At 40.4% G+C, this 15,576-nt stretch overlaps 1 protein-coding gene across 1 annotated transcript in view; it reads right to left on the bottom strand.

The window, feature by feature from the left end:
• Positions 1-14,036, bottom strand: part of GNAL (G protein subunit alpha L) — a 179,254-nt gene extending 165,218 nt beyond the window's left edge. Inside the window, exon 1 of the mRNA XM_088054540.1 lies at positions 13,574-14,036. Within this exon, the coding sequence (XP_087910666.1) occupies positions 13,574-14,036 (463 nt within the window). The remainder of the gene's footprint in view (positions 1-13,573) is intronic.
• Between the last annotated feature and the right edge of the window lie 1,540 nt (positions 14,037-15,576).

Genomic DNA, 15,576 nt, shown 5'->3' with positions numbered 1-15,576 from the left:
TAGATAATATGTAAATTTGAACATGATCCACTTCTACTTAGATTTTCCATCTGAACAAGAGAATGGTCCTCATGATATCAATGGTCCACTCCTTGGAAAAATCCACAGTAGCCACTAAAGACTTCTGTATACAGTGCAAGAATTAATCCACATAAAGAAGAGAGAAGATAACATACAGTCAACATGTCACACATTTGCTATTTTTTATTCTATACTGTAAAGAATGAGAATACTATGAGGAATGCAGAAAGGAAGCAGTCATTTAATCCAAGACAACGTAACACATGTTGAATGATGATATTAATTTTATTACACAATCCAGCTGATTCTATTATGTTTTAACCTCTCAGCTTAAAGTTTTCCATCATGAATAACAATGAGTACTTATGACCAGAAGGAAAAATTAGGAAAGCAAGCAAAAAAGTGTTTCTGTCAATATTTTAATAAATCTGCTGTTCCAAAATCTACACTAGTTTTTTCAGCACCCTGCTGTTGAGCCAGAAGTTACATGCTGTATTTTACAGGCTTCATGAAAGATATTGCATTTTCAGTTTTAAGGCTCAGAATAAGAGTACCTTTAAAAAACATAACATCAACTCAAAATAAACAAATGAACAAATTATTAACATCATTAAGTGCATATTCAAGGACCGAGCCAAGTACAAAGTGCCAAAAATACCACTAAAATAAAAATTAGCAATATTGTCCTTGAAGGAATTGATAGATTCAGACTGTGAAACAAAACACTTTTGTAAGTCTTCATCAGCACTGACCATTTGACTTCAAGTGAAGCTGGTAGAAGACAAAACCACTCAGTACTCCTGAAGCACTTGTGATGACATGCTATAATCAGACTGAGAAATCAGGCACTCAAGAAAGTTTTCTGCCATGCTTCTGGATCTCAGCTCCCTCTTCCAACTTAAGCAGTAAATTCCAGACTGATAACAAAATTAAGGTCACATTTGGGATTCCTGCAGTCACAGCAAGACTTACTAAGCGTTCAGTGTAAAAGCATGCGTTTTACATACTTCCACATTACGCTGACTTAGAATTTCAGATCTTTATATACTACAGCAAAATCAGAAACACAACTGCTCCTATATTCCTAAGTAAATCCTCCTCCTCCACAGTGTATGCTCACAATCTATTCTGGAAATTCTTTTAAAAGAAAACACATGTTTTCTCCACATGAAGGGTCCCTGTGTGGAGAGTTAATTAAAATGCTAGAAGATTGGGCTCCAGTTAGAGCATTTATCAAAACATCCACAGAGGAAGGGCTACCCTTTGAAATGTTAAATACATTGTCGAGCAGGGTCAAGAAAGATTTTCAAGCCACCTGATGCTCTGAAAAAAATGAGTACACCTCGGAATTATAAACCCATACTGTCTAGGATGGGATGACAGACAAGACATACTTGGCCAGGTATTTTATGAACTGAGATAATTGTTAGTGCACATTTAGTATGAATTAAAAAACGAGACTACCCCAATGTGTTCAGAGAGTCTTAATTCGTCAGTCAAATACCTATTAATAAAGAGGACTATGAAGGTAAGAACTCTTCCTTTATTTTAGTAAAAGGTTAGAGTAAGAATTGATTTCCAACATGCATCAATATAAGAATTCTGGCAATAAGCAGTTTCTGTAACACGTTACCCTTTCTAACTACTTTAAAAAAAGTGCCACCAAAAAGCTGACCTAAAGTAAAAGTGTTAGTTTACTAAATGCTTGAATTTAAGAGCTTTACATTTTGAGTTGGACTCCTCTATAGTAAAGATTGTTTCAAAACCTGAATCAGTAATTTTTCAGACAAAAACAAAGAAGGCAGAAAGTAACAAGGGTCAGCTGATTGAAAAACAGTGTTCATAAAAGGTCCAAGCAACTGCCTGCAAGATCTAACACAGTACAGAAGACGCTTCTGGACCACAGCCAGTAAAAAATGAAAGAAGAAAACAAAAAAAAATCATCATGAGATTATCCTTTTTCTCCTGCGCTGGTCTGCAGTAGCAGTTAGTATTTAACTGGCCTAGTACTTAATCTTGATAAAGCATTTTCAGCTTGTTGAAACTATCGATTTAAATAAGCAGCTGGTTTATTTTATAAAAAAAAGACATGGAACATTTTCAAACACCCTAAAATCAGACTACATAATAGAGATGAAAAGGACTGAGCAAAGTACTGCTGTTTCCAAAGTATCTCGGGTTACCGAAATTCTTTGTTTTACAAGAATCATAAGAGCAGCATCCTCTTCCACACCATGCTAGACCAAGACGTGGTTGATCAGCTTCCGTGTTTAACAAAAACATTCACTTTCACACAAAAATGTCAAGTTGGGTTCTTTACCTTAGAACAGTAACAGCAAATTGCCCTGTGTGTCAGCACAACTAATTCTTTAAACAGAGATTCTTGCCCTCTGTCTTCATAATGTGATTAAAACATTCTTTTCTTAATATTTACAGGATAACTCTCTACAAGAAGGATCTGAGCCTTCCCTGCAAATCACAACAGATAACGGCATAAGGAATGTCAACCACATTTACTGCTACTCTATGAGATAACCTGAAGGCATCAGACAATCAAGGTTTTTTTCAGGTATGAGATCCCATTATTTAGATTACACACAGTTTGAGAAAAATCACATTCCATCAAGCACAGGACTGGTATCTACTGTCTAATGCCAATGAATCAGTAATTAGTTATTTGCTTAATTAAAAATAAATATCTGAGGGATATGGATAGCAAACACAGTTGATTAAGTTGAAGGTTTATGTCAATATAATTTGATATTATAAATAAGCAGCACATGTATGCCTGATGTTATTCTGCAAACAATCGATACAACATGTTTTAAGTGAATTGGGAATCAGATAATATATGGATTTCAAGAATGAAGTGTGAACCATCAACTAGTTACAGTAAACTTTTACCCACTGATTTAAGATACCACTGTGAATAATGCTAGCTTATCAAAAGACTCAAGTGTGGACAAGCAGCAACACTGGATAACAGCAACTATGATAAACTTGGTACAGTCAAATATTATTCTTCCATGAGCCACTGCAAGGTCATATCTCTTGAAGCAGCAGAAGCAGAGTACAAAAAATTTTATAGACCAATTTCAAAAACACTTGGATATATGCTAATTTCAAAAATTAAAACCAATGCTTGTGGCAGAAAAGAAATACAAACACCATTAAGGTAGGCACTGCCCACTTCTGACACATTGGGAAAAACAGTCACACAAGAGCAACAGGTGAGGAGCACAATTATGTTTTAAAGACTATATTCCAGACTGTTTTCTTTTAAAGAATGGAGTAACTATGTGAGTTACAGATGCAAAACAAGACGGAGAAAGCAAGCATAGTGTAAATTCCAACTTAGTAGAAGCTGAAGTGGATGGCTGGGAGAGTGTGTGTCCTATTCTGAACTAGGATTCAAAACAATAGCATAAAAACAATCACTAACTTGAACACTATGTATGAAATAATAGGGTAATATCCATGTTAAAATTCAAGCAACTTATGAATTTAGAGCACAGAGACTATGACGAAGTGAAATGATGTCTTGGTTACATATATGGTCAAATGGAAAAATCTTACTAGTCACTTCTGGACTTTAGTCTAGTTATTCATGAACTCCTAAAGTCTGCCCCATTGTCTGATTGCTTACCTCAAGCTGATGAAGCAGCTACCAATCCCAAAGTCTTTATCAGTCTAAGTTCAGAGAGAAAACTGTGTTAGGGAATAAAGGACTGAACTCAAAAGATGCTGTCTATTTATTTATGTGGGACTCAGTAAATCTTCAAATTATTTTTGTCTGACACAAGAGAGATAATTCAGCATTTCTTTGCACATCATGTGAACAGCCAATTAACTCAAGTTTCTAATTACTCCTTTATCAGATTATCAAATTATATTTTATCAGTTATGAGGACAGAGAACACATATGAAAAAAAGCCTCAACAATAATCCCAAAACAGCAGAAATTCTTACTTTTAAAGCAAGGGTAGGAACAGATAAACAAAAAGAAAACTTTTGCTCCCACACTTGTCCAGCCATCTTTATCTTAAGAGAAATACTGTCATTAAGAAAAGGTTACATTTCAGTGGCAGTCAGCACACTAGGATGTACTGATGTATACGCTGTTTCGGCTTGAGAAGGTTATGTATTTGTTTTTGTCCTGCACACAATCTACGTTGTGTGAACAGGAGGTGCTGCAAAACCCTGGCAGACTGTGACACTGCTCACACAACCAATGCACAGAAACCCAGAGAAACTGTGGTATTAAGATGAATGGCCTTCCCCTAGAGCAGGACAAGGTATTAACATGTACCTGCTCTTCAGCATTGTATAGGGAATCAGAACAAGCGTGGAACAACTGATCCAGGGCATCAGGGCCCCTATTTGCTTTTCCTGAAACAGCTGGACCAGGAGCACAAGTATTAGTACTTGTCGATAGCATGAAGCAGCATGAAAACATAGTCCCATCTTTCCTGCCTACTCTCCAAATCCTTCTCTAGCATATCTGTAGGGCTGTTTGACCTTTTACTGCATTGCTCTAGCTTTTCCTGACATATTAGAAAGCATTCATTCGGTCTCTGGCAGATAGATCACATATCTGTGAATCTGCTTTAATTAGACCAAGGACTACTGCCAAATGGGAGTCATAGAGAGTTGAATGCTCTTCAGGTGATCCTTTCTGCATTAAATTATGAGCAACTTCAAGTATCAAAAAACTACTCTCTCCATTTCAGCCTTTCCATGAAACAGTTTTACTTCCACCTCTGGTAGTTCAAAGACATAGCTAACATACACCTGGAGCCAGGATCCCCTGATAGAGGACAGTTCTGCATATCAGAAGCCAAACACCACTGCACGCAGCTTTTTGTTCTTTTCCCCTCACCTCTGCTGAGCAAACATTTTCACCTCTATACACAGAGTTACGAAGTAGAAGGGCCCTCGGAGTGACTATATAGCCCCCTTAAAATATTATTGTATTTTCCCCATTTAAAAAAGCCCAAACTCTAAAATGAACAAGACACCAACTCTACTGTTTCAATAGTAACCAAGCTGAAAAGACACTACTGAATGAGCAAGCTCACAAACTCAGATGTCACACTGAGAAGAATAAGAAAACCTGAGGGAACAGCAATGTAATTTGGAATAACAGATTTATGCACTCGGAGTGCACTCAGAACTTCATGGAAGAGGGACTGCTCTGGCTCCTGATCTGGAAACAAGATGTCAGAAAGCACAACATCAAACTCAACTCTAGTGTTTCTATAATGGTCTTCCGTTAAGGCAAAATAAATACTTTACAACCCTGAAGAATCACAGAACATGTAAAAATATTCCTAAAATCAAGAAGAAAAATATATTTACCAAAAGGAACAATGTATGGCACTTATTTAAATACAACTTGTTATCTACTCTTTCTCTCAGTGTCAAAAGCTTGTGCTCCCCTCTCAGTGCTATTTCATCCACAGGGACAGTCCAAATTTTTAAGAATTTGAAGTACAGTTAAACAGTTAAAATACTGTTAAACAAAACAAAGCCATCAGAATTTACATGAGAGATGGGTGGCTTCTTGGTTGGTTGGGTATTTTGTTCTCCACACCCCATCCCAAGTGTGAGAAAATACTCTACAGAACTTAAGATTTCTGTTCTTCTTCCAAAATGTTAAATAAAAGGAAGATCAACTACTCAATCTAAACCAGAATTTTTGTTCTGTAGTTCCCATCTGTTTTGATTCATGGAAATATTTTCAAGGGATAAAAGCAAAACATTTGAACAGCTACTCTTTTGCCTTCAGCAACACTCACAAGTCAGTAGACCAAATGAATAAAAGGATCTGAAAGTCCTCTTAAGTTCTAGCCTGTCCTTCACGCCATTTTCCTGGTTATTTATACATGACTAGGTTCCACAGCATCACACATAACAGTACCAGACTTACAATGTACCATGAAGTTCTTAAGCACAGCTGAAGTAGAAGAATGTCTCATACACATCAAGGAATTTTAAAATTTATTCAGTTTTTAGTATTAGGTGATGAAATTACTAAATTTAATTAAAGCAGACACATTATGAGATGTAAATATCTTCCACAGTATCTTGCCACTGAGAGAGTCCTTTTGTCTATTTAAAAATTAGATTTTAAAAAAAGGCTAACAAACCAAATCCTACTAAAACCTTAGAAAAACCCCGAAAAACCAAAACCTCCCCCAAACTCTTTAATCATATCATTTCAGATTGTGAAGTGGTTAATTCTGTGTATGTTCTTTATACAAATTATTATATTCTTCTGCATTTTAGGTTTATCGTTTATAAAAGAACATAAAAAATAAAATACATCTTTGCAAAGGCTGACATGCTAGAAGTGCTTAATATCATGTTCCTATCTCTGCTAGACAGTGAATTAGACAAATACAGGAAGCTCAGAACAGGCAGAAGATAACACCATAAGTCTGTTTTGTAATTCAGACGTCCAGTGAGTCAAAGGATGAAAAAAAGCAATCTTGTTATAGAATCCATTACACTTTGCTTTGTGCTTATGAAGACTTAAGGCTATGAGATATGCCAGGACATAATCCAACCACAGATTCTTGAAGGTTGGTTTATCTCCCCTGGATTCCTCAGAGCAATCTTCTGCGTTTTACAAGAACTTCAGTGGCTTGTTGTGCACGTACAGACAAACATGTGCACCTCTGTCTGAAAAAATATCATTTGGAATAGAAAATGATTCTACAATCAACATAAAAAAATAATTCAAACATGAACCTTGAAAGAGTGCCTTCACTTAAGGAGAAAAAAACAACTTGCTTTTGTTGTGGTTTCGTCCCCCACATGTGAGGCATCTGGGAAAATAAAGATGATTCTGAAGAAGGCACTGCTTAACACCATGAAGTGCATTCTGCATGTGCTCCAAGATACAGAATGATTAATTCCCCATAGTTCAGAGAATTGCAGCATAGCAGAGTTGGCAATGTCTCAGCAACATTCGCAACAGTTTTCAAAAAAAGATTAAGTTGCTTAATATAAATTACACTTGCACACAATACTAAGGATCTGTGTTCACACTTTTGGTAGGTTAACATAGCCTTCATTCTTCATGATGGAAAAACACAACTCTTCCTTATCCATTTTAATCCACAGATAACAAATTAAACACAGAGTATATTACATGTATCAAAAAGTATGGATTTTCAAATCAAGAAAGAGAGGCTGGGGGTGAGGAAATGATACCCACAGAGAGCGAGGACTCAATTTATTGTCAGGTTTCTATTACAGATGTTTTTCAGCCTTCTGCTTATCTCCATTGCATGCACTAACGCAAATCACAGAAGGAATGGTCTCATTTTCTGAAGACCAACTAGATAATTTGCCTGAATTAACAGCTGAGAAGAATTTCCTTTTTGCTCTTTAAAGGAATGAAGTCTTCTTAAAGGAAACTGTTAAAAGTGTATGTCTATGATACAGAAAGTGCAAAACTTTTAATTTTTTTTTTTATTTTTATTTTAAATACTTGGGGGAATAAAAACCCTTCTACTTTTAAACAGCTTTAAGCTGCAAAATGCATATTGTTCCCACGTGATGTAAATTTTTCTCTAAAATAAAGATAACAGCATAGAATTTGTAATTCTACCTGGCTCTGACTTACTACAGTAACAGTACTTTCAGAAGGACAAATCTATTATTCTTGAAATCTAACATTAACTTAAATATAAATGGAATTTAGAATTCTTCAAACTTAAGTTTAAAACCAAACAAATGTAAAATACCAGATTCTGAGAATGCAATTCAAGTTTTACTTCAAAGAGATCTTATCAGCTAAGATGTTCCACTACAGGTGATTGATGTTAAGTCATACGTTACAGACATTAATTGGCAGCTTTCTTCTTGGATTTTTTGATCTTCTGTACATGAACACAGAAAAAGTAAATAATAAATCCTTTCTTAAGTAGTTTTTTACCTAATCTGGTCCCAAACAGCACACATTTCCTTCTTCGTACAGCTTATTCTGCAAGGCTTTAAGTTCTTAAACCTTTATTTAATATTCATGTGCAGACAAATCACAAGACACAGGAGTTTCACACATATATTCATACAGTGTTACAGGGATAATATGAAAGATGCTAGTCAGTGTACTTAACATGCTCATCCACTCTTGGAAAAAGTATAAATAACAGGCCAGATACAAGACCGCATTTCCTCCATATCCTGCCTAAGATTCGCAAGATTCTATCCCTTTTACATGAGAATAAGTGACACCTCTGTTATCTTATTTACACCATTTTGTTTCTCTCCTGCTATTCAAAAATCCATGGAGAAGAATCATTTCCACATCACTCAGCAAAAGCAAAATATTTCTAGAACATGTATAACTATGAACTAAGTTAAACTTGGTAAGCAGAAGGTAGGCCAGGTTTCTGCCACAGCTCGGGCAGACTGCTGGATTAAAAAAAAAAAAAGTAAAAAAAAATAATAACTTTAAAAAAATTTAATTCAACTTTACAAGCTGAAATGGTACCTGACTTGAAAAAGTAAGTTGAGGAAAGCCTTGACTCTATGAAAAACTCCCACTGTTAAGTATTTCCCCAAATTTGTAGTCGCACTGTGTCAAAAATGATAAAATGAAAGAAAAATAAATTTGGTGTGTGGGTTAGGCAGTGGAAAGGGATGAATATGGTGACAATATTTCAAATCGTGTTTGTTCTAAACTGTTTGGGGAGAAAGGCACAAGGAAACAGAAAAAAATATGTTCCAATCTAGGAGTTTTACATACTCGTCAAAATTTCAGGAGTTAAAAAGTTATAATCGTAATGGGACCGTAAAATGACATACTATACCTGCAAAGTTTGCTTAGTTAAGACACTGCATTCCAATAAGCATTCATGGAATACACACTGATACACAAAAATTGCTGAATAACCAGAAGTTCTAATTAACAGCTGCAGAACCCACCCTTCCACAGCACTTAACGCCTCCCAGTATTACTACACTTAACACAGGGACAAATGATTTATTATTTTTTTTCTTAAATATCAAGTGATTAAAGCTAACCAAAATCAATCAAAGAATGGAAATAAAGTAAAACACCTAAATATGGGCTAAATCTAATTAGCTTTTAATTAACAGATAAAGAAAAGCTAAGTATTGTAAGTCAGGGATTGTTTTCAGTACACTTAAAACTCCCCCAAAGTTAAGAACTGATCCCAAATGTCCTGATGACTTTTGCCTACTGGTTTCCTCCTGTGCAAGGAGCACATATTCCACTTCCTGTGATGCCGTAAGTTACAAAAGAAGCAGAAGAGCTTTTGAAAAGATATACAAATTATGCAAAGTATTAGGGATTATAAAACCCTTCTGCATTATTACATTAGTCCATATTTGCAGCCTGGGATTTCAAAGTCCTGAAAATATCTGCTCCTACCAATTATCTGTGCATTTTCTCCATATTAGAGGGAGCTGTCTGTAAGGATCCTAAATATGCCAAGCTCCCTTACAGACCAGGGAAGGAGTTATCTCTGGTGGCAACAGAAAAACACCTTCTGAGCTTTCTGGGATCTCCTTTGTAGAAGTTTCCTAAGCTTGACCAGGCATCTTTGTGTTTGATTTCCATCAGTTCAGAGAAACTATGTTTTTTAGTATGTTTTCTATACTTTTATACATGAACATCACCAAACATATCGAAATTTCACTATCAAATCAGTACTAAAATATCACATCAGTAGTTCCAGTACCTTTTAAGTGAAGAAAATTACTATCTCTGTTTCTCCTCCTTCAATCCCTATATCATTACTTTCAGTTTCTGTTGAACAGAAAAGCTTTTACTCACTTTCAGTTTCAATTTAGCAGGGAAGTGTAAAAGAATGTGTTCTGCTTGAGAAAGTCATCAAAAGTTAGGATAGCAACCAGGAGTCAGGATAAATGGAAAAAGTAAGAGTCAAAGGTTAGAAGATAACAGCTACCTAGGAAAAAAAAAATCAGTCTATAGCTTACTTCAATATTACATGAGCCTTAATTACACTACAATGGTTAAACACTGTTTAAAGCCAATTCCCCTTCACCCCACTTATGCACGAAATAGTTTAAAATATGAGACTGCAAATGAGAATGTAAATTGCTTCTATAAAGTGATTTGTAATGTTTCTTCAGTTTCTAAGAAATCATCAGCTAAAACAGTCTTGCAGAAGAGGGTGACTGCAATTCTCTGGAAAAAAAGATCAAACAGAAAACAAGACAGAAACCAAAGCTACAAAACTCCGATCAAGCCCTGCAAATATGTCCAATAAATACATATGCTTAAAAAAAATCCTCATCTCAGGGTTAGTAAAAGCATCCTAAGAATTCTGCACAGATGAACACTTCACTTATAAGAAAAAAAAAAGGAAAGAAACCCCCCCTATAAATAATACAGCACCCAATAATCAATTCAATAATCAATCAATTTCTTGTATTTTTAAAGTGGATGTTAAGCAAGAAACAGCCAACTACGGTGGAAAGCCAGTTTCCATTTTATGTGATTTCTTCTTTCAGAAGAAGAAAAAAACAAATGGACCCAAACTGTGTCTGCTGTTAGTCCAGTGCACCAGGAGAGCCTCAGCACCACAGCTACAGCCACCTGACACTTAAACATCTATTTATGTGGGAGGCACAGACAGAGAGCTGATCTTGAGCACTTACTGCACACCCTCTCTTTCACAATCACTGGTTATGACAAAACACATTAAGTGTTTCCGAATGTAGGTTAGGGGAGAGTGTCAAAACATCATGTGCACCACCAGACATCAGTTGGGGGGAAGCTGTGACAGGCAAGAACGTACTCTTTGAGCGATATTTACCAACATACGCTACAAAAAGCCTTTGAAACTTCATAATATCTTGGTAACTTATATGCACAGCTCATCACAAAGCTGATTGTTTTCATTTGACAAAAGAGTGAGCGTGCTTTTAAGGAAAGGTCTTTTTCAAACATTTATAAGCTTGTATTCTAATATACTACTTATTTAGACTCTAGAGATTCATAGTATTCTTACATTAGTGCATTTATTTGCATACCCTTTTGATATCTAATAGTAGCTCCTTAAAATATATGCTGTATTTTTCTCTAAACCTTCAATAATATCCTCTAAACTTGCCCCAGTAAATGTATGAGACATACAAGGACAAGCCAAAATGAGGCTATTATTTACAAACTTGTGTTTAAAAAAAGAACCACAAAGCCCACGCCAACGCTGTTGCTCAACTTTATTTGTTCTGTGACAGTGCTCTGCTGTCACTGCATTCACCATTTCGCCTCTGCTGTGCATTTCCTCCATGTTGATGTACAAAGGTATTCCTCCTCTCTCTAGCAAAGGTATGCTTTTCAGGTTCACTCTGCCAGGAAGACCTTAGGGACAGGGATCCAGTTATTTACAACTTGAAATGCTATAAAATATCAGGCTGGTAATATTCTTTATTCTAAAGACCTTTGTGTATATTCTAAGTCTCTTCCTCTGTGCAAGACTGAAACCTATCACCTTGTGCAATGCAATTTTGCTTTTCTCCTTCTCCGACAAAGAAACCCTTCCCCATTGTAAATCATTTCCTCTCATCTACAGCAGCATTTCCACTACTTTCAAAAAGCAATACAAAGCACCTGCAGCTCTACCTACATCCAAATGAAACATTTAAGTCAGGCCCTGATCTGCAAGGCCTGAAACAATAATCCAACATTTCCTCCCAACAATAAGGAGATCAAGAGAATATTTTTTGATTATGACACAGATTTTAAACAAAATTCAACACAGGGAGTATTAGGAGTGTTGAATTTATTTTAGGGTGCCAAAGGTCAGAGATGATTTATTTTTCAAATAGCATTGTTTCTGAAAAGGTGTTTACTGCCCTGGTTTACTATGACAACCACCATGTTATAGACTACACACAGTATCTATTTGTTAGAATTCTTTTGTTCAAGCAATGACAATGCTCTCCAGAGGAAGGCCACCAAACGAGATCTCTGCCTTCTTGCAAACCACACTGATCAAAACACATGTTCAGATGCTTCAGGAGGAAAAAACATTAAAATCTTTAATATTTCATTTAAAAATATATATTGAAGAGTTAATTACTACAACAGTTCAAGAACCAGAAGAGACATTTTACCACTACTTCTACTAATAATAATAATAATTCTATAGAGTATGAATTACATTTTCTTCCTCCTTCCTTTCTACCAGCTGCACTAGTATCCTACAAGCTGGTATTTTATGGGTAAAAATAAAGTCCATGATTTGTTTCTTGTAAATGGAACACTACTGTTCTGGCATACCTTGTGTCCACTGCTGCATCTCCTATTTTCTCCTCCCCTTATCCACCAACAGGAATGAAGGAATCCAGTGAAACAGAAATGGGGTTTGATAAAGAAGGATGTAAAGACACCAAATCTGGAATGCACTTCGATAAGCACCAAAACTCTGTACCACGTAACTTTATAAGAACAGGCAAAGAAGCTAATGCAAAAGCAAATCAGTATTTTCACGCTAACAGAAAACAGAGATTTATGACCACAGCTAAGAGGCCAAATAAGCCCTCTGCTCAGACCATAAAAAAAAAGCCCTGCAGTATGACTGTTCTGTTTCCTGCAGGAAATGAGATGCTTGTATTAGATACCCCTGGGGTTTTCATACTGTAAATGTATCAGCTGGTACAAATCCTCTGGAGAGGACTATTAACTAATGCTTAGAAAGAGCAGTGGCAACAGCAGACCGCACGTAGCACCTCAGAGAAGAGGGGACAAAAGCTGGCAAGTCACCCCTGAAAAATCTGACAGCCAGCAGCTGAAGAACACGTCTTGTAGCACAGGCGATGTCTGAGGAATGCACATTTCCACACCCGCTTATCTCCCCTTACTCTGCTCACTGCTTCTTTAAATACGGAGCCTCTTGCTCATCACCACTCCTCTCATTTAGGAGCCTCAAGCCGCTCCTCATTAAACCATCCCTGGTTACACGCGGCACAGGACGACCATCCACAGGCTACACACATCTCATGCATGCATGGCCATTTTTCCTCGTTTCTACCGTGCTTTTAAAAAAATATTATTTCTTAATTTATTTTTTTCCCCCCGTTAATGTTTCCGAGTTGTGAGGGCACCGAGCGAAGTTCCCGCCGCGGGCGATGGGGCAGCCCCCGCTCGGGCAGGGCTCTCCGCCGGGGCAGACCCCGCTGCTCCCCCATCCGCATCGCTGCCGCCCGCCCGCCTGGGTGGAGCCGCTCGCCCTCGCCCGACAAGCGCCGATCGCGTTCTCCATTGCGAACCCACTGCCAGGGCCAGAAGCGGGGAGGAGAGACCAGGGGGAGGAGGAAGGGAAAAGAAGGTGTAAACCTGTCTGGGGGAGAGCCCGGGACGCGGCCGAGGGGGCGGGAGGGCAGGGCCGGGGGGGGCAGCGGGGAGACAAAGGAGGGATGGAAGGTGCCCAAGGAAAACAGGGAAAGCCGGGGAGGGGGCGCTGCCGGGGAGCCCCACGGGGCACCTGCCCGCCCCGGCACACCCCCGCACGCACAGACAGACAGACAGACACACACACACACGTACCGAGCAGCAGCAGGCGGTGCGTCTGTTTGTACTCCCGCTTCTGCTCCTTGAGCGCCCGGTCGATGCTCTTACTGACTTTCCTCGCCTCCTTCTCCGCCTCCCGCTCCTCCAGGCGCAGCTTCTCCCAGGTCCTCTGGAGCGCCGGCGGGTGGGGCGGCGCCTGCTGCCGCGCCGCCTTCCCCCCGCCACCAAGGCCGGCGGCCCCGGCCTTGGGCAGCGCCGGCTGCCGCTCGGGGGCCGCCCCATTGCCGCCGCCGCCGCCGTTCTGCAGCAGCAGCAGTGGCGGCCCGTCCGCCTCCCCGCCAGGCTTACCGCCGGGCCGGAGCGGGACGCCGAGAGGCTGCGGCTGCGGAGCGGCGTGAAGCTCCGCCGGCGCTTCGGGCTCCGAGGCGGCGCTGGAGATGGAGCCGCCGCCGCCGGCGTCGCCGAAGAGCCGCGGGCGCAGGCTGTAGCAGAGCCCCATGGCTCGGTGCCCCCGCCGGGGACGGGCTGTGGCGCGGCGGCGCTGGCCTCAGCGCTTCCCGCCGGCCGGGCAGGCGGCAGGCGGGGAAGGGGCGCCGCGGAGCCCCTCACAGCCCCGCTGGGCCATCTTGCATCTTCCTCCCGGGCTGTGGCGGCGGCTCCTCGGCGCCGATCACCTGACACCGACCGAGCTGCCACCGCCGGGTCCACGTTACCGTAAATACCCCAGCGCCAGCCCACCGCGCAGCGCCGCCGGGGGAAGGGCGGGGGCGCCGCGCCGGCACACAGGCGCACACGGAGCGCGGCCCCCCGCCCAGCCCGCCTGAGGGGGGCCGGGGTCTCACGGAACTCCCGCTCCGCGCCCTGCCCGGGAGACCCTCGCCCCCCACGCCGCTCCCCTTCCTTGCTTCCTCCCCGCTACTTGTTTCCTCCCTGCCTGGAAGGGCCGCCGTGCCGCCTGTGCGAGCCCCGAGAGCTGCACGCACCCCTACCCCTCTCCAGGGCTATGTCCCTGACAGACAACGTCTCCCCTGCATCCCGGGGGGAGAAGCCGAGGCGGAGGCCTCTCACCGAGAGGGACCCCGCACGCTGACAGCGGCCCCGGAGAGGCCGAGGCAGCCCCCTCCAGCCTGGCATCCTCACAGCTACAACACGGTTCTGAGCCCCTGTGCACACACATGCCGCTCCTCGCCCACGCGCTGACTAAGGATGCTGTGGGAGGAAGGCTTTGGGTGCGACGGCAGGAGAAAATAATAGGCAATGTTGGGGTTTGCTCGCTGTCTCAGTCAGTGTTGGCAGCAGTAGTACTCCAGCAGCGTGCTGCTGTGGGCTGTGGAGGAAAGGCTGGTGCTAGAAAGCCAGTTCCAAGGCGGTGGCAGCTCTCCTCAAAAAAAGATATGGAAAATTATTTGGAATGTGTCTCTAACAGGCTCTCCTTCTGCCTCACGCATCTCCATGTTCTTCATAATCTCAGCATGTCGCTAGTGGATGAAGCTGTGTCTCTGAATCTTAAAGGTCATGTCATGTGTTCACTATTATGACTGACGTGTACCTTAGCATAATTTAGAGGCTCTAACTTTAGTAACCTTGACAGCATTCATGAACATCTTCATGCAGCATCTCTTTGGATTCTGTAATGACCTGTTTTATTAGGTCATTGGTTTTGTCTCCTATTTTTTTGCAGTGACCAATATTCTGTTAATAGATGCCACTGTTTATATAATGCAGTATGACGAAACAGAAGAAGGTAAAATTCCCACACTTCTTTACAATCAATGAATTTGAGCAAATTTGGAAGTTTTTAGTTCCTGAATATAAGAAACAGAATTGGATTTGTGAGAGATCTGTTTGTGTCAAATGATTTTAAAAACATCCTATAAAATACGTATTTATCAAGCAATGGGTTGTATGTTAACATTCACTGGAAAAAAAATCCCCAACATCCTACACAGGCATAAAAGAAATAGATTCCTTTTAACTGAATATATCAATGGTCTGTGACTGCGCCACACAAAGGAAATTTTGCCAGTGAAAATATTAGA

This window comes from Pseudopodoces humilis, chromosome 1 (assembly GCF_049639895.1).
Source record: "Pseudopodoces humilis isolate 2021_Gansu_Grassland_sample_001 chromosome 1, ASM4963989v1, whole genome shotgun sequence".
Lineage (NCBI taxonomy): Eukaryota > Metazoa > Chordata > Aves > Passeriformes > Paridae > Pseudopodoces > Pseudopodoces humilis.
Note: the sequence above shows the minus strand (reverse complement) of the source record. Positions and strands in the feature narration are given on the sequence as shown.